The 25,981-nt window shown below is 42.0% G+C and overlaps 1 protein-coding gene across 1 annotated transcript in view; it reads left to right on the top strand.

Annotated features, from left to right (window-relative positions):
* The window catches only part of PDSS2 (decaprenyl diphosphate synthase subunit 2), a 276,311-nt gene extending 252,226 nt beyond the window's left edge, over nucleotides 1-24,085 (top strand). The window contains exon 8 of the mRNA XM_034670923.1: nucleotides 23,572-24,085. Coding sequence (XP_034526814.1) covers nucleotides 23,572-23,850 — 279 coding nt within the window. The 3' untranslated portion in view covers nucleotides 23,851-24,085. The remainder of the gene's footprint in view (nucleotides 1-23,571) is intronic.
* The last annotated feature ends 1,896 nt before the right edge of the window (nucleotides 24,086-25,981 follow it).

Genomic DNA, 25,981 nt, shown 5'->3' with positions numbered 1-25,981 from the left:
ATCTTTATCTGAATCACATCATTCATGCTGTAACAGTATGAGCTTATTGTGTTTTGTCATTATCTTATTCCATTTGGGTCTTTTTTTATTTAAGCCTAGAAAACATCATTCTCAAAGAATTAAGCTACACTTGCAACCTTTCCTTCTTAATTTTACTATTTGCATTATTTCTCACTTTCTAGGCATTTTGGTGATTTCCCCACCATAATTATATCCTGAATTGCATGGTAACCTAAACTTGTGTATGTAGAATATGATCAGTTTTTTGTGAACTTTCTAATTGCTGCCTGTTTATGCTTCTCTTTTATCCTTCTTTCCTTCCTTTTTTTGAAGATTGGAACTGTTTTAATTGCATTCTTTTTTAAAAGCAGCTTAATTGAAATATAATTTACATACCATAAAATTCACCTAGTTTAATTATACAATTAAATGATTTTTAGTACATTTACAAAGTTGTGAACACATCACCACAATTCAGTGTTAAAGATCCCTTGTGCCCATTTGCAGTCAACGCTTTGGCAGCCACTAATCTACTCTCTGTCTATAAATTTGCCTTTTCTGGACATATGTAAATGGAATTATACTTTTTTACATCTGGTTTCCATCATTAGCATGTTTTTGAGGTTTATTCATGTTGTAGCATTAATCATTATTTCTTTGTATTGCTAAATAGTGCTCCATTATAGGGATATGCCACATTTGTTTATCTGTTTACCAGTTGATTGGCATTTGGGTTGTTTCTGCATTTTACCTATTATGAATAACGCTGCCATGAATATTCAAGAACAAGTCTTTGTGTGGACATGTTTTCATTTCTCTTAAGTAGATTCCCAAGAGTAAAATTTATGGTAAATTTATGTTTAACATTTTAGAAATTGCCAAGGTATTTCCCAAGTAGTTGTATCATTTTACATTTCTACCAGCAACACATGTAGATTCCAATCTCTTCACATCTTTACCAACTCTTGGTAGTCTCATTTTTTATGATAGCTATTCTAGTAGAAATAAGCTAATAGCTCATCGTGAATTTTATTTGCATTTCCCTAATGACTAACGATGTTAAGCATTGTCTCATGAGCATATTAACTGTTTATATTTCTTCTTTGGTGAAATGTCTGTTCAAACATTTTGTCCATTTCTTAATTGGGTTATTGTCTTGTTATTGAATTATAAACATTTTTTTAAAAGATTTATTTATTTTAGAGAGAGAGCGTGTGTGCAGCAGGGGGAGGGGTAAAGGGAGATGATCTTCAAGCAGACTCCCCACTGAGTATGGAGTCTGGTGTGGGGCTTAATCCCACAACTGTGAAATCATGACCTGAGCCAAAACGAAGAGTCAGACACTCACCCAGGCACCCCAAGTTATAAGCATTCTTGGTATATTCTGTATACAAGTTCTTCATCAAATATATCAGGTGCAAATATTTACTCCCAGTCTATGACTTGATTTCATGTTCATAGTGGTGTGTTTTTTTTTAATTTTATTTATTTCAGGAGTAGGCATGAGAGGGGAGTGGGGGATAAGGAGAAGCAGACTCCCTGCCAAGCAGAGAACCTGATTCAGGGCTCTGTCCCGGGACCCGGGGATCATGACCTGAGCCAAAAGCAGATGCTTAACTGACTGAGCCACCCAGGTGCACCCATAATGGTGTCTTTGAAGCACAGAAGTCTTTAATTTTGATAAATCCAATTTACTAACTTTTTTTTATAGATCATGCTTTTGGGGTCATATCTAAGGAATCATCGCCTAATCCAAAATCACAAAGATTGTTTCCAGTGTTCTTTTCTATCTCTTAAGCTTAGGTCTATGATTAATTTCCAGTTAATTTCTGTGTATGGTGTGAGGTAAATGAGGGTTTCTCAGCCTCAGCACTGCTGACACACTGGGCTGCCTCCTTTTTGGGGTCTGCCTGTGCCTTGTTGGATCTTTAGCAGCATCTCTGGCTCCTACGCAGGTAATGTCAATAGCACCTCTGCCCCCAGTTGTGACAACCAGAATTGTCTCCAGACGTTGCCAAATGTGCTTTTCCTTTGGGAAGCCCAAATTACCCACATTGAAAACCACTGAATTAAATTAAATTTTTTTGTATGTGGATATCCAGTTGTTCTAGAGAAACATTTTGTTGAAAAGACTGTTCTTCCCCCTTTGAATTGCCTTGGCAACTTTGTAGAAAACCAATTGACCATGAATGTAAGGGTAGTAGAATGTAAGGTAGTTGTTTCTGGACTCTCAATTCTGTTCCACTGATCTCTATGTCTTTCCTTAAGGCAGTATCACACTGTCTTGGTTACGATAGCTTTATATGAAGTTTTAAAATTGGGAAGTGTGGGGGCACCTGGGTGGCTCAGTTGGTTAAGTGTCTGCCTTCAGGTCAGATCATGATCTCCGAATCCCGGAATCAAGCCCTGCTTTGGACTCCCTACGCAGTGGAGAGCCGCTTCTCCCTCTCCTGCCACTCCCCTGCTTGTGCTTGCTCTCTATTTCTGTCAAATAAATAAATAAATCTTTTTTAAAAATAAAATAAAATTGGGAAGTGTAAGTCCTCCAACTGTTTTCATTAAACTTCTTTTTAATAAAGATTTTATTTATTTAGAGAGATAGAGAGCATCCAAGTGGGGTAAGGGACAGAGGGAGAGAGAATCTGAAGCAGACTCCATGCTGAGCACGGAGCCCAGACATGGGCTTGATCTCATGACCCTGCGATCATGACCTGAGCCAAAATCAAGAGTCAGCCACCTAACAGACTGAGCCACCCTGGTGTCCCTCGTTAAACTTCTTACTTTAAGATAATTGTAGATTCACGAGTAGTTATAAGAAATAACACAGAGTGATCCCAGGTATCCTTTATAGTTTCCCCCAATGGTTACATCTTATAAAACTGTAATACAGTACCACAACTAAGAAAATGACATTGTTACAGTCCAAGAATGTTATGCAGATTTCCCCATTTATACTTGTAATTCTTTTTCAAAGTTGTTTTGACCACTCTGGCATTTCCATAAAAAATTTTAAGAGCAGCTTGTCAATTTCTACAAAAGAGCCTGCTGGTATTTTGATAGGGATTGTATTAAATATATAGATATATTTTTGGATAATTGCCATCATAGCAATATTAATCTTCCAATCCATGAGTCATGATTTTCTTTTCCTTATTTTTAATTATATGTGTATATATATATACATATATATATATTAGCATAACATGTACCATTCTAGTCATTTTAAGTGTACAATTAAGTGACATTAATTATAGTCACACTGTTGTGCAACTATCACCACTGTCTAATTCCACAGCTTTTCCATTACCCCAAACAGAAACCGTGCTTTTCTTTTTCAAAGCAATAGTGAAATTGCCAGCTTACTGGTTACTAACTATAAGGTCTTCTGTGGCCGCCAAAGTTTTGTTGTTTTTTTTTTCCCCCAGATCAGTAATTTAGTACCAAACCCTGAATCCCAGGGACTCCTGGTACTTATCTTTGGAGGAAGATAGATAGAATCTTTGTTAAGAAATTGGCCTTTAGAGTCTTCAGGTCCCAGCTCTGCCATTGACAAGCAGGTTACTTACCTTCTCTGAATCTCACATTATCATAGACATATTTAAACATTTTTATTTCTCTCAATCTCCTAGGTGTGGACTCCACTAAATGGGGTTCAGAGACTCCCAAGGATACCCAGCAGCCTGCCAGGTGCTGTGGGAAACCACAGAATGAACATGCACATTATCTAAGAACATATTTTTTTTCCCCACAAAGTTAAAGTTAGGTAATTTAACTACAAATGATTTTTTAAACTTTTATAGCATACAAACTATATATATTATGGAATTAAATGTAAGCTTTGCGTTTAAAGGGCACCTGGCCACCTCAGTTGGTAGAACATATGACTCTTCATCTCAGAGTCATGAGTTCAAGCCCCAGGTTGGGCATAGAGCTTACTTTAAATACCTAAATAAATAAAATGTAAGACTTAAAATAAATGTAGTTTGTATTGGGTGTTTTGGGCTCACCCTCCTTCCCTTCCACACCCCACATTCCACTTAGCAAGTCTTTTACCATCTAGTCTCCCTCCCACTCTGATAGGTATTCACTCATTATTCACAGCTCTTTTTCCTACAGAACCTCAGAATCCTTAACACAGCACACCATGCAGCCACTATTAAAATATCAGAGCCAGCACACAAGTGGAAGTCTATTTGCCATCTCCATTTAACTAGCTAGCAACTATTACTTCATATTTTACCATTTGGAGGTATTTGAAATAAAATCAATAGCCCTAAAAATAAAGGTGATTTTATTTACTCTTGGCTTTCCAAGTGTTATGTTCTTTCTTTCAGATGATTTTATTTTCTCTGCATTACATATAAACTGTCATGATGGGGACATCCAGGTGGCTCAGTCTGTTAAGTGTCTGCCTTCAGCTTGGGTCACAATCTCAGGGTCCTGAGATCGAGTCCCACATTAGGCTCCTTGCTCGGCGGGGAGCCTGCTTCTCCCTCTGCTCTGCCTGCTGCTCTCCCTGCTTGTGCTCTCTCCCTCTCTGACAGACAAAATCTTTTAAAAAATAAGTAAATAGGGGCGCCTGGGTGGCACAGCGGTTAAGCGTCTGCCTTCGGCTCAGGGCGTGATCCCGGCGTTATGGGATCGAGCCCCACGTCAGGCTCCTCTGCTGGGAGCCTGCTTCTTCCTCTCCCACTCCCCCTGCTTGTGTTCCCTCTCTAACTTGCTGTCTCTATCTCTGTCGAATAAATAATAAAATCTTTAAAAAAAAAATAAAATAAAATAAAATAAGTAAATAAATAAACTGTCATGATAAAGACAATGAAAGGCATCATGTGATATGTTGACTTTAAAAATGGCAGTATCTATCAGGCCATTCAAGGCTGCTGGCCCCAAAGTATTTATATTTTATGTAACTTTGTCTTCCTAATAGCCATCAACAGAAAGAAATTGGATGTTAGTATGAAAAAATCCTTTTGAAATGTCTTTACAAAACACTTTACATGCACTATTGTGGCCATTAATTCCTATTTAAGAAAGGTTGAAATGTGTTCTTTTGTTCCCTATCTAAGAAGGGTTTAGGGGCAGCTGGGTGGCTCAGTTGGTTGAGCATCTGACTTTGGCTCATGTCACCATCTCAGGGTCCTGGGATTGAGTCCCAGGGCTCCCTGCTCAGTGGGGAACCTGCTTCTCCCTCTCCCTCTGCTGCTCCCCATGCTTGTACTCTCTTGTGCTCTCCCTCTCTCTCTGTAAAATGAATAAATAAAATCTTTAAAAGGTGGGGGCAGCTGGGTGGCTCAGTCTGTTAAGCATCTGCCTTTGGCTCAGTCGGTTAAGCGTCCTGGGATCGAGCCCCACATCAGGCTCCCTGCGCATTGAGTCTGCTTCTCCCTTTCCCTCTGAGCTCATGCTCTCTCTCTCTCAAGTGAATTTTAAAAATCTTCAAAAAAAATAAATTTAAGGAGAGAGAAAGGGACTGTGACCCCTCTATAAAATTTTTAAAATTTTTAAGTTTTTCCTTACCAATAATAACACTGGGGGTTGTTTGGGATTTTTTTTTTAAGATTCTCATCTCTTTGTATATAATGAAGAGATAGACAAGAGCGGTTAGTAGAGAGAACAAATCTCTTTTTGACTAAACTCTTAAACACCTAAACATTTATATTTTTCTTCCTAGTACTCTACCTACCAACTTTTTATGGTCAGAAGCTCACATGACAGATTAGTTTGTATCTAGCTGTTGCTCAGCTATCACCATGGTATCAAAGCACTAAGGCAGATATAGATGCCTGAACACAAATGTGTAGGAAGAAAATTTTGTCCCTAACCCCCTCACCTTCCCTGTCATCTAAATGAGTAGTTCAATATCAGAATTCTGTGTCATTCTTTCTTTACAGCCGTAACAAAACAAAACTTTTGAAAACCAAATTATTACAGTCCATAAAAATATAATGTCTGCCAATGTTAGATTTCTCATTTACAAAAGTCATCTCTAGTCTTTGTACCTACACCTTGTAAGGATTGAAACAGCCCTCATAGTATCTGTGGAATTTTTGCCCTTAAGCAATATAAAACATCAGCAAAAGTACTGTACTGTTAATTTAGTTTTTTTGGTCAAAGTGAATGGCATCTTTTTGTTCTGTCTCAATAGTTAAAGCTTTTCAAATGGTTTTTAGAATTTCAAATTCTAGTAGATGATTCCCCCAAAATGCCCTATTGTGAGCTTTATCTTCACAAGTGGTATAAATGCACTCTCCAGTCTTGTATCTTAGTCCTATTACTTCCTTTGCCTCTCCATATATACTCACGAAGAGACTATTTAATCCAAAGGGAACAGCTCAATTTTCTTAAAAGTGCCTATCAACACTATTAAAATATGTTTATAGACTGCATGTATCACTTGTTTACCCAAATAGTAGCATAAATATCTGTTTTTAGAAAGGTTTACCATAAATCTTTCTATATGATTGGATTCTTAAGCAAGGGTATGATTAGGAAATAAACCATTTTCCTCCCTTGGCTAGTTCTAATGAAAGCTTTCCAACTTAAACATTGTGTTTGAACACTTCTTCCATTCATAGCATGTGCCCATCAAAAAGCGCTTTCTGTTTGCAGTGTGTCAGCTGTACTATTTATAACCTAGTTAACAATGCCAACTAGAGGCAGTAAAAGGTGTGTATTTCATATGCAAATTCCTAGCAGTAATTTCTACAATTACATATAGTTGCTTGCTCTATTATGTTTAACATCAGCATTATAAAACTGAGTACAAGTAGTAGAAAATGGTCTAATATTACATTTTACATTCTTGTATTGCTCAAAAGTTGTATTGAATTAATCAGAAAAATGAAAATTAAAGAATGCAACGTCAAAGTACCCCTAGTTTGTAATGGACATTTTCACATAATGGGACTCGTTGCTTTGATCACCTGCAACAGTCGCTGTTCAGACCAAGAAACTCACTGTGTCACATAAGCTCTTCTTTCTGTTTTGTCTCCAAATTTGTGTTTTCCCAAACAATCCTCTTTGCTGCTTTTTTGTTTTACCAGATTGTGAGTCCCCTGACTTGGAAATCATGAATAGAGAAAGAAGAAACCAGGATAAATTTATGCTTTCTTTTCACTGATGTTCATTAAGTGTTACTGTGTGCAAAACACTGTCTTTGCTACAAAGATGACCAGAGAGTGAAATTCTTTGTTTCTTCCCCACTGTCATATGAGCTTCTTAGGATCAGATTCTCTCTGAAGGCAGTGGGATCTAACAGAGTACACGATCTGCATTCAAATACTAGCTTCTCCATAGGATGGTATCAGGCAAATTCCCCAGGTTTCTTCTTGCTTTCTTAGAGAAATGAAGACAGTCATGCTTCCTCGTAAAATAGCTGAGTGCCCAAATGCCCTATCACTGCACCCATTACAGAGGTTGACGGTCAATAAATGGTCAGTAAAGGAAATATGTTTTTATGATGACATAAGCAAGTCAAATAGATAGTAAAGGAGCAGTGGACCGCAAATTCCAATTAGAAGAATATAGATTATGAAAGTAGGTCTAGACAAAGAAGACATACAGATGGCCAACAGACACATGAAAAGATGTTAAACACATCACTTATCATCAGGGAAATGCGAATCAAAACTACAATGAAATACCACCTCACAGCTGTCAGAATGGCTAAAATCAACAACACAAGAAACAATATGTGTTGGTGAGGATGTGGAGAAAACAGAACCCTCTTGCACTGTTGGTGGGGAATGCAAGCTGGTGCAGCCACTGTGGAAGACAGAATAGAGTTTCCACAAAAAGTTAAAAATAGAACTACCCTACAATCCAGCAATGGCACTACTGGGTATTTACCCAGAGTATACAAAAATACTAATTCGAAAGGATACATGCACCCCTGTGTTTATAGCAGCATTATCTACAATAACCATATTATGGAAACAGCCCAAGTACCCATCAATTGATAATGGATAAAGAAGATGTAGTGTATACACACAATGGAATATTATTCAGCCATAAAAAAGAATGAAATCTTGTCATTTGCAACAAAATGGATGCAACCAGAGAGTATTATGCTAAGCAAAATAAGTCAAAGAAAGACAAATACCATATGATTTCCCTCATATATGGATTTTAAGAAACAAACGAGCAAAGAGAAAATAAAGAAACAGACTTTTTTAAAAAAAATTTTATTTATTTGAGAGAGAGAGAGCACATAAGAGAGCATGAGCTGGGGTCAGGGAAAGAGGAAGAGGGAGAGAGAGAAGCAGACTCTCCACCGAGCAGGGAGCCCAATATTGGGCTCGATCCCAGGACCCCAGGACCATGACCAGAGCGAAAGGCAAACGGTTAGCCGACTGAGCCACCCAGGCCCCCTAGAAATAGACTCTTAGTTATAGAGAATAAACATGGTTACCAGAGGGGAGGTGAGTGGGGAATGGGTTAAATAGGAGATGGGGATTAAGAAGGGCGCATATGATGAGCACGGGGTGATGTACGGAAGTATTGAATCACTGTATTGTACACCTAAAACCAGTGTTATACTGTGTGTTTACTGGAGTTTAAACTAAAACTTAAAAAAAAAAAAAAGTAGGTTTAGAGACTTCATTAGGCATATAGGACAATCTAAGGTGAAAGGAGTCTAGATAGAGATGATTAGAGCCTACCCAGGTGCATATCTTTATTTTTTTTTCCAGGGGTGTATCTTCCCCTCCCCCCAGGGGTGTAGCTTTAAAAAGCAACATTTAAAGTTCAAAAACAAGCATAAAGCTTATCATTTGGGAAGTTATGGGGCTAGATGGTACCAATATCCCATAATGTGGTATGGGAACCACCTGCATCAAAATCAGGGGCTTGTGTTCGTGTCAGGGCTTTCCCCGGATGTACTGCCAGAATCTCTGCAGGTGAGGTGCCGGAATAACACTTCTCCAAAGCTCCCAAGTCATTTGCACATCCAGTCCAGTTTTGGATCCAGTGCGGGTAGATGGCAAATTTCTAAGGTTCCACTGATATTCTAATTCTTGCTGTGGTGCAGCAACAAGAACGTGAGCCTCACAGTAAGGCAGGTTCTGGGCAGAATGAAATGCTCAACGTTTAAGCCAGAACAATAAACATCTATGGAGAAAAACAAGTACCGCATGACCTCCCTCAGTTATAAAACAACTATGGAGATGTAATGTACAGCATGGTAAATATGGTGAGTGATACTGTATTGCATATTTGGAAATTGCTAACAGAATGAATCGTAGAAGGTCTCATCACAAGAAAAAAAAAAACTTTGTAGCTATGTGTTGGTAATGGATGTGAACTAAATTTACTGTGGCAATCATCTCGTAATACAGTTGTCCCTTGAACAATGCAACTTTGAACTGTGTGGGTCCACTTAGATGCAGATTTTTTCCCCAAAAATACAGTATTTGTAATGTATTTTCATTATTTTCTTTTCTCTAACTTTATTGTAAGGACACGGTATAGAATACATATATGTGTTAATCAGTTGTTTATGTTCTCAGTAAGGCTTCCAGGCAACAGTAGGCTATTAATAGTTAAGTTTTGGGGGAGTCAAAAGTTATATGTAGATTTTCGTCTGTGGTGGGTAGTCCCCCTTACCCCAACATTGTTCAGGGATCAACTGTATGTACAAATATTTAATCACAGGGCACCTGGCTGGCTCAGTTGGAAGAGCATACAACTCTTGACCTCATGGTTGTGAGTTCAAGCCCCACATTGAATGTAGAGATTACTTAAAAATAAAATCTTTTTTAAAAAATCTAATCATTATGTTGTACACCTGAAACTAATCATATTGAAGTATTTATACCTTGATTCAAAAACAAAACAGAGAGAGGGACGCCTGGGTGGCTCAGTCAGTTAAGCATCCAACCCTTGATTTCAGCTCAGGTCATGATCTCAGGGTGAGATCAAGCCCCATATTGAACTCTGTGATGGGCATGGAGCCTACTTAAGATTTGTCTCTCTTCCTCTCCCACTGCCTCTCCCCCATCTAAAAAAAAAAAAAAAAAAACACAGAAAGGGGGAAAGAAGTATAAAATGTGTAGTAAATGAAAAACGTAGAATAAAATGGCAGAAATAAGTACTTATATTAGAATGAATTATAATAAATATACATTAATTAAATTGACCAAACACTGTATGTTAATTATGCTAGAATTAAAATTTTTGAAAAAATTAAATTGACTAATTTAAAAAACAGACTCAGGGGGTGCCTGAGTGGCTCAATCAGGCCTCCAGCTCTTGATTTTGGCTCAGGTCATGATCTCAGGGTCCTGGGATCGAGCCCCATGTCAGGCTCTGCACTCAGCAGGGAGTCTGCTTGAGGATTCTTTCTCCCTCATCTTCTGACCCTTCCCGCCTCCCCCACCCCCGCTTGTGCTGGCATGCTCTCTCTTTCTCCTTCTCTCTCAAATAGATGAATAAATAAATCTTAAAAAAAATTCTGATTGTGTTAAAAAGTAAGATCCAATAATAAGTTATCTAAAAGAGAAACTTAAAAGACACAAAAAGTTTAAAAAAATGAAAGCTGGAAAAAAATTATAAACCAAAAGAAAAAAGAGGAAGAATCTTAATAGCTAACAATATAGAATATAGGGCAAAAAAATATAAGGGACAAAGCAGGACATTATATGCTGATTAAAGGAATAGAGTAAGAAGCTATAACCATCAAAAACATGTATGCACCTAACAATACAACATCAAAATATACAAAGAAACAACTTTAAAAAATCCGGGTGAAATGGATAAATCAAGTTATAGTTTAAAGATTTTAGCCACATCTTTCAGAAATTGATAAATCAAGCACATAAAGTAAATATATTGAAATTTCTGAAAAATTCAGTTAATAAGCTAAAGCTGTGAGGTATATCTAGAACCCAGCACCCAAGGAATTATTTAATAATAACTAGCAGATTAAACTATGTGAAGATGTCTGTAGTTAACAATTTTTAGCCCCTAGAAGTGGTAGTTTCATCTTATTCAACCTAAACCACATAGGTTGCTGAAGGCACCAAATCAGCTAATGTGTGTAAAACAATCAGCACAATGTCTAATTTAGTCTCCTTTGGTCTGTAGTCTACTGAGTACTTGCCTTGATTATTGGTTATCGTAAGTTAATTCAGTAAAACCCTACTGTAATTGGACAAGTGAGAGCCAAAGTATTCAGTAATGTGAAATGTAAGGTCACAGTTTTTTGTAAGGTTAACAACAAAATGACCAGTGTGGAGCCAGCTGGTGAGGAATTCTGGGAGTCCTGCTGCCATATCTAAGTTCAGCCAGACAAAGCTGTGATTTGGTGCCACCTGGTGGTGCTGGTTGGCTCCAATTTAAGATTTTTTTTATTTATTTATTTGACAGAGAGAGAGACAGCCAGCGAGAGAGGGAACACAAGCAGGGGAAGTGGGAGAGGAAGAGGCAGGCTCATAGCGGAGGAGCCTGACGTGGGGCTCGATCCCATAACGCGGGGATCACGCCCTGAGCCGAAGGCAGACGCTTAACCTCTGCGCCACCCAGGCGCCCCTGGCTCCAATTTAAATATTGTTGGGGACAATTCTGAGTCCAGAGGCAGCAGGATAGCATCAGTGATTCCAGAAATGTCCCAGTTAGTTGGCCAGATTCCGAGATTTACCTTGGAGAATATTGAGAACCAGAGACTCACTCTTCACCTCTTTTTCTGAAACACGTTTACATGCCTTTCCTTCACCTTCATGACCTTGGTCTCCACTCCAAGATCCCTATCCCCACACCTAGCATAGAACTTTAACCCCCACCCCTGACTCTCATCCCTGTCCTGTTCTCGAACAGGGGCTAGGCCCAGAACGGGAGCCAGTTGCCAATTCTGCATTACATCTAAAATTGTATTTTTGATGAGTGCATTATGACGGGGTTTTACTGTGCTTATCCCCTGAATGCCTGCAACGGTAGCACCATATTTTTTTTAGTTTTAAAGCCTTTGATTACTGCAAGTGTTTCCGGTTGGCTATAAAAAGCCTTTAGTAGGTCAAGACTAATTGAAATTCAAGCAGGAAAAATAAGGGAAGACCTGCAAAAGGCGAGGTTTTCATCTGGAAAATATTAACCCTATTATATGAATGCTATGAAAATTTAAATTTATAGTTGGCTTTTGTGGATGATCTCTTGTTACCCAGCAGGCTCTGAACTTCTTCGTTCAGTTATGTCTTTGTTGAATTTCTCCGTTTGGGGGGACAGCTTTTCCTTCCTCGTATGAACACTTGGCCCTACCCCTGTAGTGTGGGCGTGCCCCCCCAACACACAAACTGGGCTTCTCAGCACCTGCGCGGAGGCGCGAGCCTGGAAAGGGGGTAGTGGTCAGTTATGGGTTACATTTCGGTTTCTGTCCCCATCACTCTTCCCGGCGTCCCTCCACGTGTGAGTTACGGCCGGGTCACTCCAACAGAGTCGGAGACAGGTGGCGTGAGAGACCCGCCCTGCTCGGAGCCGCAGAGCTCGCTGTTTGAGGTCAGGCTCTTCTGGGCGTGTGGCTGCCGGAGGTCACGTTCGTCTTCGCTCCAACCGTCGAGCACCAGGCTGAGTGTGGAGCTTGGGAAGATTGCAGCGCGCAGCAGCGGAGCCCTCCTCTGCCCACTGCCCATTGTTCTCACCTTACCCGTTACTTCTGCCTGGCCTCTAACGCCACCGGCTCTCTGGTTTTGACTCGAAAGGGCTATTTATAGTTTTCCAAATACCGCCTGCCGTTTCCGGCTCAGCTGCTGCGCGTGGTTTTCTCTGCTCAGAGTGCCCTTCACCCAGCCTTCGTGGGTCAGAATCTCGCTCAGCTTTCCCGCGGCCTCTCAGGACAGCCCCGTCCTTCTCGGAACCTTCCAGCCAGCGCCTCGCTCAGCCCTGGGCAGGCTCTCCCTCTGTGCCGCCTTCTGCTTTATATTACAGGTCTCAGGGTTCGAGGTTCATTCGTGGGATAGGCTGAAATCTCTGTGCGGCCAGGGACTTGACTTACCCATTTGTTAACTCCCAAAAGGACTCAAAGCTTTGCAGTCGTAGGTGTTCAATAAATATTTGTTTAATTTTGAAAGCTTTTGTCACATTAAAACCAGTCAGGCTGTCTTCCAAAGAGTTCTCACCCTCTCCTGCCAACCGCATGGGTGCACGACCCTAATTTGGGTACTAAATGCCCCCCCACCTCTCTCTACAGTTGATATCAGCCAAATTCTGTCCCTTCAAAAATTCTCTGGGAATGTAGCCATTGGGAAAACACATTCACTTACTCCAGCCTAGACTAGAGATCCCTTTGGCACTGAAAGAATTTACTTACTTACCCAATGTCAAGGCTGAATAAATGCAGTTTCCCCCAGTACAAAGTTTACTTACTCAAAGCTGGGATTGCAACAAGCATCTTACAAAGAATTTTCACGGGCTGCAGAAGCTGTACCTTTTGGGTGTCTTCGTTTTTAAACATTTAAATGTTATTAAATCATTGGATATCAACTTGGATGTAACATTTTATTATAGATACCATTCGAAAACTTCAGTATCTCCAGAAAGAGGTCCGGGAAATACCAAATGGGTGAGCCTTAGAGAATCACAACCTATGTGCCCTATCTGTCCCCAGACTGGTTATGCGTTTCTCCCTTGCACTGTACATAGGCCATTTATTTCTACTGATGCTAATACTTTCCTTTTAAAGCACTGTTTTTAATTTTATTGAAGAAAAGTCACCTCAGACCTCTCTAATTTCTAATGTAAGATGTACCGAAGGAAGCAGGTAATGTAGACTATTGGATTCCTCTGGTCCCTTTTCCCTCGAATTCACACATGCCAGTTCCAAAGGGCAATTATTCCTCCTTGCTCCCTGCTGATTGTATAGGTCAGGGGGTAATAAGGTCGTTTATTTGAAGGATGTTCATCGGGTGTATTTCTAATATTCTTGCCGCACTCCTGACCACTCAAATCAGTATCACAGTGAGACCAGCATCTCCCACCACCAAAGAAAACGATGAAACAAAGGGGATTTGAGTCTGAACTTTTCTGCTCCCAAATTTATCATCTTCCCGGAGCACAAGGGTTGTACTGCTTTAGTCTTCAACCAGTAATGGCTCAGTAATAATGTTAGTCCTTTAAGCCAATGACGGCTTGGTAATAGCTAGTATCATGTGTTTACTATTAACTCGATAGATAAACCTTCAAGATATTACATATTTTTCAAAAACCTTATTACTGAATTCAGAAATTGCCCCTGGCAGAATCAGGAAAACAAGGTACTGTACTAATAAAAGTAAATGTCACATTAGAATAAATTATTAAGAAGACACTGTGTTAGATACTTCTATTTTACCATGAAAACTGGAATCGGGTTGATTGGCTGAATTGGGATTTCCTTCCTAAAAGATTTTCCTAGCACTTCCTTAAAAGCCATAGAGAAATTCTCAAACTGCTATTTATAGATAACCTCAACTCAAATATGTTCAGCAAGGTAATATTTTTGAGATATTAATCTATATTTTTATTCTCCTGCTATTTCCCCCTTTCTCATCCCTGCCCACAAGCAGAAATTCCCATCTGGGTCTATTGTCTTGGTGAAGGCATGAGATGGAACAGAAAGCTGAAATCGCCCTCAAGCCTTTGTTTCCAAAAGCATCAGCCCCAGCAAGGAGATGATTTGAACCGTAGGCAAAATGTCTTGGGCAGAAGCAGGAGGATCCCAGAGAGGGGGGTGGGGAGAAGCGGGGCTGGCGTGGGAGCTTTCCAGCAAGCGGGCTGGGAGGCAGGCCCGCCCTTCGAGTAGACACGAATGTGAGCCATGGCCACAAACTAGAGGCCTGTGGGCAAGACCCGACTTTGTTTGGCTGTGTGAACTTAAGTCATTCATATTAAAAACCTGGGCAATTTCATGCAAAATTCCAGGTTTGGGTTTCTCTAAAGTAATTGGTGGCTTTGGCCATACTGGATTCGGTCTATAACGGCACCAAATGGCTGCCTGCCTTAGATAAGGACTGAACCCTCTACTCTGCCAGAGTCGCCACAGTCCCTGCCTTCTCCCCGCACTGACACCGAGGGTTACTCATCCTAACACTTGCACTGCTGTTTTCCAGACAGTAGAGGATGTTCCTCTTTACCCAAGGCTGTTTCCGTAAATGGAGAAACAGAAGACAGACTAAAGCGGGCTCACACTGAAAGAAACAGGGGAGCTAGTGCACTGTTTTGTAGACGTGAAGATGTTCTTATGTGTTGACTAGGCAATCCACCGGCTTCCCCCATGAATTCTGCTTGTTGCTTCCTGCATCCAGGATCCCTGTTCCAGGCAGCCTTGCAAAGAGATGACCCTGTCCCCGGTCAGGCTTCGCAGAGCCGCTGCCTGCAGGGCACAGCGAGCAGAATGATGGGTGGCTTAGCCAGAACCTGTGTGGGCAAATGCCTGGAGGGCAGAAGCCCTTGGAAGCCCACTGAGGGTGGGGAAGACTCCAAAACAATGGGGCTTAAAATATAAAGTAAATTATAAAAATAGTTATTTCATACACACAAGTGTATGAACTCAGATCTGCACACAATACCTTTATTATCTCACTGGCTTGGTTATTTAGTGCAGGGCTCTAGTGGCAGCAATGTGCACAGGTGACAGAGGCTACCAGAACCTGTCCTGGAGAAAGACAGCAGGACACATCGTTCTTTTCCTTGTGGATGGGGGAAAGAGAATGAACATTAGAATTGTGGTTTGGGGACCATCACCTGTTTTAGAATTATATGGTGGTATCTCTCCCTTTTTGCATGGAGTTTCGATTTAACATGGGGTCCTAGGGGGGCACCTGGGTGGCTCAGTCAGTTAAACGTCTGCCTTTGGCTCGTGTCATGATCCCAGGGTCCTGGGATGGAGCCCCACATCGGGCTCCCTGCTCAGTGGGGAGCCTGCTTCTCCCTTTTCCTCTGCTACTCCCCCTGTTTGTGATCACTTAGTCTCTGTCAAATAAATAAATAAAATATTTAAAAAATAATAAAATAAAATAAAAAATAAAATAAAATGGGTTTCTATGGGTGTCTTCCAGACAGCATTCAGGCTGGGCATATGAACCTTTGTGTTTTTGCTGCTAAACTAGAAATGTGTTTTTCAAAGCCCCAACTGTGACGTGCCTGGGTTAGTTATCTCAACAGTCCGCTTGCCTCATTTACGACCAATAAAAATAACAGCTATCCTTTATTGAACTAACCTTCCGCCAGCCACTGTAGCAGAGCTACACAGAACTGCCTTGTCTATCACCCTGGAGGGTGGGGTTGCCCCATGCTGTGAATACGGAAATGGAAGCTAAAAGTGTAAGCAAGCTTCCAAAATCTCACACTGAGCACACGTTGGAGTCGGAGTTCAAATCCAGGTCTGTCTGACTTTCTAAGGCCGGCACCATACAGCTAGAAGCAAAACAGCGTTTATGACCACTTGGTATTTGCAGGACAGCAATCGGGCAGAGGGATGAAAGCATGAATGCAATGGCCACGTCTCCAAGGAGCAGCGAAATTAAATTAGGCACATTCTTTAGAAGTAAAAGGGAAGGTAGGTTCCTGCAGGGACAGGTTTTGCGAGAATCCTTGGATTGGTGCTGTGGCAGAGGAAGTCCCCTTGTCAGAATATTCACTCTGGGCCCCCGTGCTTCTGGGGTGCTGGGACTGAGTCCAGGTGAGCACGCCACTCTTTTCCCCATCGTTCATGACTTGAAGTGTATCCCCCAAAAGACACTGAAATCCTTACCCTCAGTATCTGTGAATGGGACATTATTTGCAAATAGGGTCTTTGCAGATGATCAAGTTGAGGTAGGGTCCTTAGGACAGCTCTGATCCAGTACGACTGGCGTCCTTATAAAAAGGAGAAATTGGGAGGCACCTGGGTGGCTCAGTCGGTTGAGTGTTGACTCTTGGTTTCGGCTCAGGTCATGATCTCCTGGGTCATTGCCTCTGTCCCCACAGCAAGCTCTGTGCTCAGCGGGGAGTCTACTTGCAAATTCTCTCCCTCTCCCCACCCCACGCATGCCCGTGCTCTCTCTCAAATAAAGCTTTCATAAAGAAATAAAATAAAATAAAAAGGAGAAATTTGGACACAGAGACAGGCAAGTACAAGGGAAAACGATGTGAAGACAGGGAAAATGCCATCTAAAAGCCAAAGAACACCTGAGGCTACCAGAAACAGAGCGAGGCCTGAACAGATGCTTGTTCACAGCCTCCCAAAGAACCAGCCTGGCCAACACCTTGATTTTGGTCTTCTTGACTCCAAAATTGTGAGAGAGTAAATTTCTTTTTTTTTTTAAAGATTTTATTTATTTATTCAACAGAGATAGAGACAGCCAGCGAGAGAGGGAACACAAGCAGGGGGAGTGGGAGAGGAAGAAGCAGGCTCCCAGTGGAGGAGCCTGATGTGGGGCTTGATCCCACAACGCCGGGATCACGCCCTGAGCCGAAGGCAGACGCCCAACCGCTGTGCCACCCAGGTGCCCTGAGAGAGTGAATTTCTGATGTTCTAAGTCACCCAGTTTGTGGCACTTGGTGACCCAGAATGTGACCCACATTCTGAAACACCGTGGAGTCCAGTACAAGGGTGTCATGGAAGACGTGAACCACAGTACCATCAAGTAAGACTAGGCCGCGATAAGGGCTGTGTGCAAAAAAGGTCTAACCGGGAGCACAGACCTGGGTGCTACTGGCTCTGGTGGAGAAGGGGGTGGTGAAAACACAATGAGGAGGTTTTGAAGGAAGAACAGGCATTGACCAGGGGACTATAAAAGCCTCAAGGCACAAGCAGAAGAGGCAGAAATGCCCAGCCTGAGCCGGAAAGGAGTGCTCTGGCACTGCTATGTGTCTTGGAGTAGAATTGAATTTTCTGAAAGGAAAAGATTAAATTCTATTCTAGTCAGCACTATTTCTGTTTTGAACAATTAAATTGGGAAATAACTAGACTTAATTGGAAAACAGCACAAGAACTAGTATTTAGGCTATAATGCAGGTCGTGCTAATTACCAGGTATGCATCTGGAGCCTGGCACGTATTAGGTCTGCAATAACTGTTACATGAAAGAATGAGTTACAAACCATGTGATCTCTCCAGACATTTATTTCATCTGTTCAAAAATGGGATAAATTTGTATGGGAAGGTAATACACCTGTTCCACCTCTCAGATCCGTGATCAAAGGCAAACAGGGTGACAAAATGTGAAAATGCTATTGTTATGAATTCAGTGTTTACGTCCCTCTCCTCCCAAATCTGTATGTTGAAGCCCTAACACCCAGTGTAATGGTATTTGAAGATGGGGCTTTTGGCAGGTAATGAGGCTTAGATGAGGTCATAAGGGTGGGGCCCTCATGATAGGATCAGTGCTCTCTCTCTCTCTCTTTTTTTTTTAAGATTTATTTATTTGAGAGAGAGAGAGAGGGAGAGCACACAAGAGCAAGGGGGAAGGGCAGGGGAGAAAAGAAAATCCCAAGCAGACTCCCCACTCAGTGTGGAGCCCAACTCGGGGCTCAATCTCACGACCCTGAGATCATGACCTGAGCCAAAACCAAGAGTTTGGATGCTCAACCCACTGAGCCACCCAGGCACCCCAGGGCTGGTGCTCTTATAAGAAGAAATACCCAAGGAGTTTGCTCTTTTCCTACCCGCCACGTGAGGACAACAGCGGGAAGGTAGCTATCTGCAAACCAGGAAGACAGCTCTCACCAGAACCCAACCGTGCTGGCACGCTGATCTCAGACTTGCAGCCTCCAGAAATGTGAGAAGATACATTTCTGTTATTTAAGCCCCCTAGTGTAGGGTGTTTTGTTACGGCGGCTGGAGCCGACTAAGACAACAATGGGAAGAACTGTGAACTTTACGGAGCTCTATCTTGGGGAGGGGGGCAGGGTTCTGGCATGTGGTGCAGATCCTACCGTAAATTAGCTGCTTGTCTTTGGGCTCTTCCCTTACAGCCGCATAGGGGGTGCAGGGACATTTCCCCGAACCATTCACACAGACTGGGACCCATTCTGCTCCTAATGTTCCTCCCTTTGTTTCTTCATCTATTTAAAAAAAAAAAAAGGATGAGGAAAGGAACATATTTAACATCAATTCATGTATTCTTTCAGCAGATATTTACTGAGAATTGACTGTCTGAGGCACAGAGCCAGGTACTTGGAGATGGAGGGTTGGGACATGGTCTTGCCCTCCAGGAGTTTACAGAAAGGCACTGAGAGCTTCCTGTGAGCAGAACCTCTGAGTTAGCTCAGGCTGCCGTAACAAAACATCACAGACTCAGGGGCTTAAACCACAGAACTTTATTTCTCATAATTCTGGATGCCAGACGTCCAAGATCAGGGTACCAGCAGGTTGGTTTCTCCTAAGGCCCCTTCTCCCTGGCTTGCAGATGGCCACCTTCTTTTCATGTCCCCTGATGGCCTTTCCTCTGTGTGCATTGCTGATGACTCTCCCTCTGCTTTTGAGAATACATGAGAGACTCTTAATCATAGGAAACAAACAGGGTTGCTGGACAGGAGGTGGGTGGGGGGATGGGGTAACTGGGTGATGGGCATGAAGGAGCGCACGTGATGTAAGAGCACTGGGTGTTATATAAGCCTGATGAATCACTGACCTCTACCTCTGAAACCAGTAATACATTATATGTTAATTAATTGAATTTAAATTAAAAAATACCAGTCATTGGACTGAGGCACACCCATATGACCTCATTTAACATTAATTACCTCTTTAGAGAGTCTATCTCTAAATACAGTCACCTGGGGAGCCTAGTTGGCTCAGTCGATTAGGCATCTGCCTTCAACTCAGATCGTGATCTCAGGGTGCTGGGATCGAGCCCCGCATCAGGCTTCCTGCTCAGAGGGGACTCTGCTTCTCCCTTTGCCCCTCCCCCAGCTTGTGTGTATGCTCTCTCCCTCTCTCTCAAAAATAAATTTTTAAAAAGTTATTTTAAAAAATACAGTCACGGGGCGCCTGGGTGGCACAGCGGTTAAGCGTCTGCCTTCGGCTCAGGGCGTGATCCCGGGGTCCCTGGGATCGACTCCCACATCAGGCTCCTCCGCTATGAGCCTGCTTCTTCCTCTCCCACTCCCCCTTTGTGTTCCCTCTCTCGCTGGCTGTCTCTATCTCTGTCAAATAAATAAATAAAATCTTTAAAAAAAAAATAAAAAAATAATAAAAAAAATAAAAAATACAGTCACTTCCTGAGGAATATTGGGGGTTAGGAAGTCAACACATGGATTTAGGGGGAGGTCAGAGTTGAGTTCCTAACAGCTCCTATGACAGGGAAAGAAAGGCGCTGTGGAAGCACAGAGCAGGGGCCTCTCGCCCGGACTTGGAACACCCGAGGCCTCTCGAGGGAGAGAGCTAAGCGGCTAACTGAAGGGCGAGGCTGGCGGCAGGGGCTGCTGTTCCGAACAAACATACTCTGGGAAGCACAAACCTGTGTAGTTCACTTTTCTGTGGCCTCTGACGTTTTTTTTAAAATCTGTTTGGCCTTTGGTAGGAATAACAAAAAGGAACCCAAAAACATCATTCCAGAAGCCAGTGTGCCCTGGGCAAGCCACCTTTCCTTTTTGCCTCAGCTTCCTTCTTGCTATAATCAAGCAGTCGGCATTTATGGCATTTATTATTTCTCAGACCTTAATGGGCCATGATTCTAGGGAAATCCTTAGGTATAGTCACAGTTACTTCTAGAAAATACTGACAGTTCAGAAGCTTGGGGAAAGGGAGCCATGAATTCTGTAGCCAAATGCCGTATTTACTTTTGGAGCATTATTAAGATCTCTCTCTTTTTCTCTAATAAGAACATGTAGATAAAGGGAAACCTGGTGACAGGAGTCAATCCAGACTCTCACAGCAGCTCTGCATGACTTAGCTACTCCAGGGTGACTTGCTCTGCAGGCTATGGTGACGACTCAGGCTTTAGTCTCAGGGAGGGGGTAGAAGGCTGCAAAGCAATGGATGCCCATTGTGGGAAGAAGTAAAAGCCAACACGACCCAAAGATATTATATGAAAAAGTAAACATCCCTCTTTTCTCCTTGCCAACCTATACCTCGGGAAACCGCGGCTCCCCGTTTTCCAGATCATCTCACTTACGCTGAAATATATGGATGTGTTTTCCTTTTTTTTTTTTCTTTAACAAAGATAGCATTACACTATGTATGCAGCCTGGCACACAGGGGTGTGAGAGCCCCTGGCTCCAGGGGTCCCAAACTGACCAGGCTCAGCCAGTCACCACTGACAAAATCCAAAGGCAGAGAAACAAGTGGTGGTGGAACAAGAAAAGACTTTAAAAATTAAAAAAAAAAAATCTCTAGGGGTGCCTGGGCGGCTCCATCAGTTAAGCATCTGCCTTCTGCTCAGGTCATGATCCCGGGGATCTGGGGATCGAGCCCCACATCTGGCTCCCAGGAGGGAGCCTGCTTCTTCCTCTCCCTCCCACTTTGCTCATGCTCTCTGTCAAATAAATAAAATCTTTTATTAAATAAATAAACAAATAATAAATAATCTGTAAACCCAGACCTGGGGCTTAAACTCATGACCCAAAATCAAGAGTTGCATGCTCTTCAGTGCCAGTCAGGAACCCTGAACAAGAAAGGAATTTACTGCCATGAGGCCAACAGCAGGAAGAACGAGGAATAGTCTCTAAGGCTGTCTCCAAAGGGCTGAAAGTACTTCAGGTTTATGTAAGGAAAATGCGGGACAAAGGTGGGCGGGTACCTGCAGGCAGGCTGTGAAGGTCAAAAGGATCAGTGTCCTGGAGTCAATCCCGGGTGGGGTCTTGTAGGCTCAGGGCAGTGCTTAGTACTTCAGAGGGATAGTTTTGGTTCCCAACAAGGGATGCTTTGCTCTCAGGGTCTTTCACCTGAGCCTGGAGACAAACTGGAAAGAACCCAGCTAGAAAGTTTGAGGTCAAAACGGAAGTAACCAAAGTCCTCTTTCAAAAAGATCCCTGTCTTTTACTCAATAATATGGCATACACATTCTTCTGTCTCCATAAGAAAGAGTATTTCTCTTTCTAAAGCCTATGTAGTATGCCATAGCATGTGTCATTTATTGAACAATTTTTCATATGCTCTCCCCCCCCCTTTTTTTTTTTTTTTGCTAACATGAACGATCCTGCAATGAACATACTTTCAGATGTAGCTTTGGTTGAGTATTTTCCCGGGAAGGATTCCTAGAAGCAGAATCACTGGATCTCGAGTTCATTTCTATGAGGTGTTTCATTGTATAGACAAAATTTTAAAAAGGCCAGATAACACCAAAAAAGAAAAAAAAAAGTATGTGTATTTATACCATTTCATTTAAAGAATCTTTTGACCGACAGCATGAAATAATTTCTTAAAAATTGGCCGGTTACTAGAATAGTATATCTCCTTTTTCTTCTTTTTTTAATGGGCACTGATTGGCTGGGAAACCATCCTCCCCTTACTCCCTGCTTCCTGCCAGTCGCAGCTGTGTGATCAGCGTGGGGACTCCTGACTGCAGGCCCTTGGGCGCCCCTCTGGGCGTGGGGGCCTTAGTGGCTGCAAGGCCTCCAGCCAGCACTCTGGGCTCAGAATGAGCTGTAGTTCAGATTGGCATTTGTTTTCTCAAGGGCTTGAAATTGAGAGCGGGTTTGCAGCAATTTTCACTCTTCCTAACGTTTCTTTTTGCAGAATCCTATTGTGCAAGCCAGATATTCAACTAAAATCAAATCTTAATGGCTGTGTTGGGTACTTAAAATCTCAAGCTGCTATAAATTATTAAATAGTCCTTCAACACAGAAGAAGAACTGCCCAGCACAAATTCTCTGCAGCTTTTTCATTCAAAACTTAATCTTTCCCTCCATATTGGGTCGTTTACCAGCTCCGGATTCCACTAAAGGTAGTTCTCCCCGCCCCCACCCTCACCCGCAGCACACAAGGGGTTAAACTTAACTCCCGGAGCCTAATTTCCCAAACAAAAGCCAGTTTTGCAAGTTATTTTTCAAGGTGTGTCTTTCCATAAGTTCTATTTAATAAAGTTAATACATGTTCCCACTTCCTTTCTTTTTTCCCTTCTTACTTTTCTGTTGTCAGTATTCATGGAATCTGGATCTGTCAGCTACTTCTGTTTGAAGTAAAAGAATTGGCAAAATTATACATCGAGCAGGCCAGAAATAAAGTGGAAATGTCTCACAAGTAACAGTGAAATCTGTTGCGTTGTTTTAAGACTTAACTACTGAGAAGAAAAAAAAAAGCCCTACTAAATATTGTCTTGGCAACTATAAATATATTTTAGCGATGATAAAAACCTTTAGAATAGCAGTTACAAGATATCCGAAACCTAATGCCTGTCTGCCACTCTCAATTATATATATTTACATTATATATATCCCATTCTTCATTAAATGCAGTGCAATTTTCTTTTTGAGTTGTTACAATGTGTTACGTGAATCCTTTGTAAGGCCAAGGAGCTGATTTCCCCCCTGTTGCATTTTACTCAGGTAAGATTGGAAACGAGCTCATTAGATCAATTGCAGCAACTCTAATTTGATAACTTGAAAAATACATTTCTAATTAAGAAATTTCCAGTAATGCAGATATCTGAAACTCGGGTTATTCTTTTTTTTTTTCCAGGTCTTTCCATACATCCCCATGAACCAGGAACCGTCACTCCTACTGACTTCTTCAGGTTGTGTTGGGCAGGAATTGTGTTTTTTATACCTCATTCCTCTCCCCATCTTACTCCATGTTTATTCATCTTTTTTTAGAAGGCATTACTTTAATCCACTTGCACTTTCAGACATATTATTTATTTCAGACCTATTATTTTTTAAAGCCTCCAAAATACAAGTTAGATACAACTATTCCAATGCAGCTGTTGTTTTCACCTTCATATACTATTCTCCCTTATGAAACAAAACAAAAAGTACCCACAAAACCATTTGAAGGTAGGTCATTTCTTACATAGTAATGATTTCCATTTCTGTTAATATCTTATTTAGAATGAACAGCTTACTTTGTTAAGTAGATTGATCCAGTTATGCAAATTAAGATGCGTAATTTACAATAATACTCAAGGTCACTTTGTCATTTCCTAAGAGATGTTTTAAAAAGTCAGCCATCAGGTAAGCACGCTGCTCGCCTTAGATGCTATTTATTAATAAAATTATTGTATTTGACAAAGTCTTTGGTTTCAAATATGAACAAAGAAATACTGATGTCTATTATTTTATTTCTATTGTTTCATTTAACTTCTCTGTAAATACCTCAGTTGTTACTGTGAAGGGCTGGCTAAAGATACAGATCTTCACAACACGTATCTCATCTAATCCCCTTTGTAAAAATGTAACAAGTCATTTTACATTTTACATTTTTAAACCACTTCTGCAAAGTGGTTTAAAAATGCAAAGTGAGCTTAAATGCTACTCTTAACTCTTCCTAACTCTTCTACTGGGAAATCCTAGAAAACTGAACTAATGAAATGCAATTTATACTCTTTAAATTCTAATCCTAACTGTCACATTAAATTGAAGGTGAGACTAAAACTGTATCTGTTAAGTGAGTCAAGCGACGTACTGGATCATACGTGTTATTTAATGTGCGAGTGTAAAAGTCAAGTTCCCGGCAGAAATCGAAGCGCCTCCATTCTGTCTTCTGGGAATGTATAAATTAACCATTTTCCCCCAAGCGGTCCTCCTCCCTTCCTCCCTCCGCCCTATTTTAAATGTAGATAGGGCGTCTCAAGTCTTTTGAATTTGAAGGGCTGCTATCTCGGCCCCATTCTTTTCATCATCCTGTTTTGAATGACACTGAGCACGTATAGATTCTTTTATAAAAGCACCCCCTGGATGCAGAGCTCGGTTCTCCCGGAGGCTTGCTAATTTTGCATAGCAATTAGTACTGACTTCTCAAAATGGGATATCCAAATGCAGCCTCCAGAATATTCCACATAGTTCCTCAAAGGTCTTAGATAACCGTGTGCCTTTTGATTTCAAACCCGAAGGGAAAGAACTTGCATAATTACTAGATTCCCAGTTGGAGTGGTCCGGAGGAGGATACGGTAATCCAAAACTATACGTTAATTCAAACCCTCCCTGCAACTGGGCAGCAAGGAGCCAGCATATGCCTTCTTTTAAAATCTATTCTACCTATTCACTGACCGCGCTGGGCTGGGCCACATGGTCCTCTCTTGCAGCCAGTCAGCTGTGAGCAGCAGATGGGATCATTTGCATTTTTCTTTTTATATTTACTCCGACCTCAAATTAAAGGATTTAAAAAAAAATCTACATTCTCATTGTTTGCCTAAAATATAAACGTGGTTTTAACTGTTGGATTGGGCTTCCCTGACCTTCACACGCCACACCCCTTCAAGTCATTGAGTCTTAAGAAAATACCCGAGGGGTAGGTTTCGTATTTATCAACTTGGAATCTACAGTCCGGGAGTTAGGAGTAGAAAGAATCAGCCTTTATTTAATTGGTGACTCGTGTTTTTCTATTTTAAGCGCTCAGCGCAGATATCCCGTGGGCTTGTCTGTGGCATGTGGGTCTGCGAGCGCGCGCACTTCTGAATCTCTTGCTCTGTAGCCTCAAACCTCAAAACTTGGGTTACAAGTAGAAAGCTGATTTTCAGCTCAGGCTTACAACAGAGGGCGGCCACCCTGCCGGGGGAGTGGCCAGAGCCAGCGTTTCCCAGCGCCAGGGTCGCTCTCCCGCGCCGCGCCAGACTCCATGCCGGCTTCTCGGGGCCCCGGGGGCCACCCGGGTCCTGGCGCCGCGAGCTCTTTGTGCGGATCGCGGCGCGGGAACACCCGCTCGGGGGGCCAGGGCCACGACCGCGATGCCAAAAACTGGGGACAGACGCGGGCGCGAAGGGAGGAGACGACCCGCAACAGTCGCCGTCCCGCGGAGGAAAAAAAAAAAAAAGTGGAAAAAGAGGCTTTTCAGGTCAAACTCCTCGGGTCTGAGAAACCACGTTTTAGAGCAATGACTCGCGGGGGGAGAACACACGGTGTGCAGGGGACATTGTTAGGCAGCGCTGCCCCGG

The sequence above is a fragment of the Ailuropoda melanoleuca genome, chromosome 10 (assembly GCF_002007445.2).
Source record: "Ailuropoda melanoleuca isolate Jingjing chromosome 10, ASM200744v2, whole genome shotgun sequence".
In the NCBI taxonomy this organism is placed as follows: domain Eukaryota; kingdom Metazoa; phylum Chordata; class Mammalia; order Carnivora; family Ursidae; genus Ailuropoda; species Ailuropoda melanoleuca.
The sequence above is the reverse complement of the archived record's forward strand: the minus strand, read 5'-3'. Positions and strand labels throughout refer to the sequence as shown.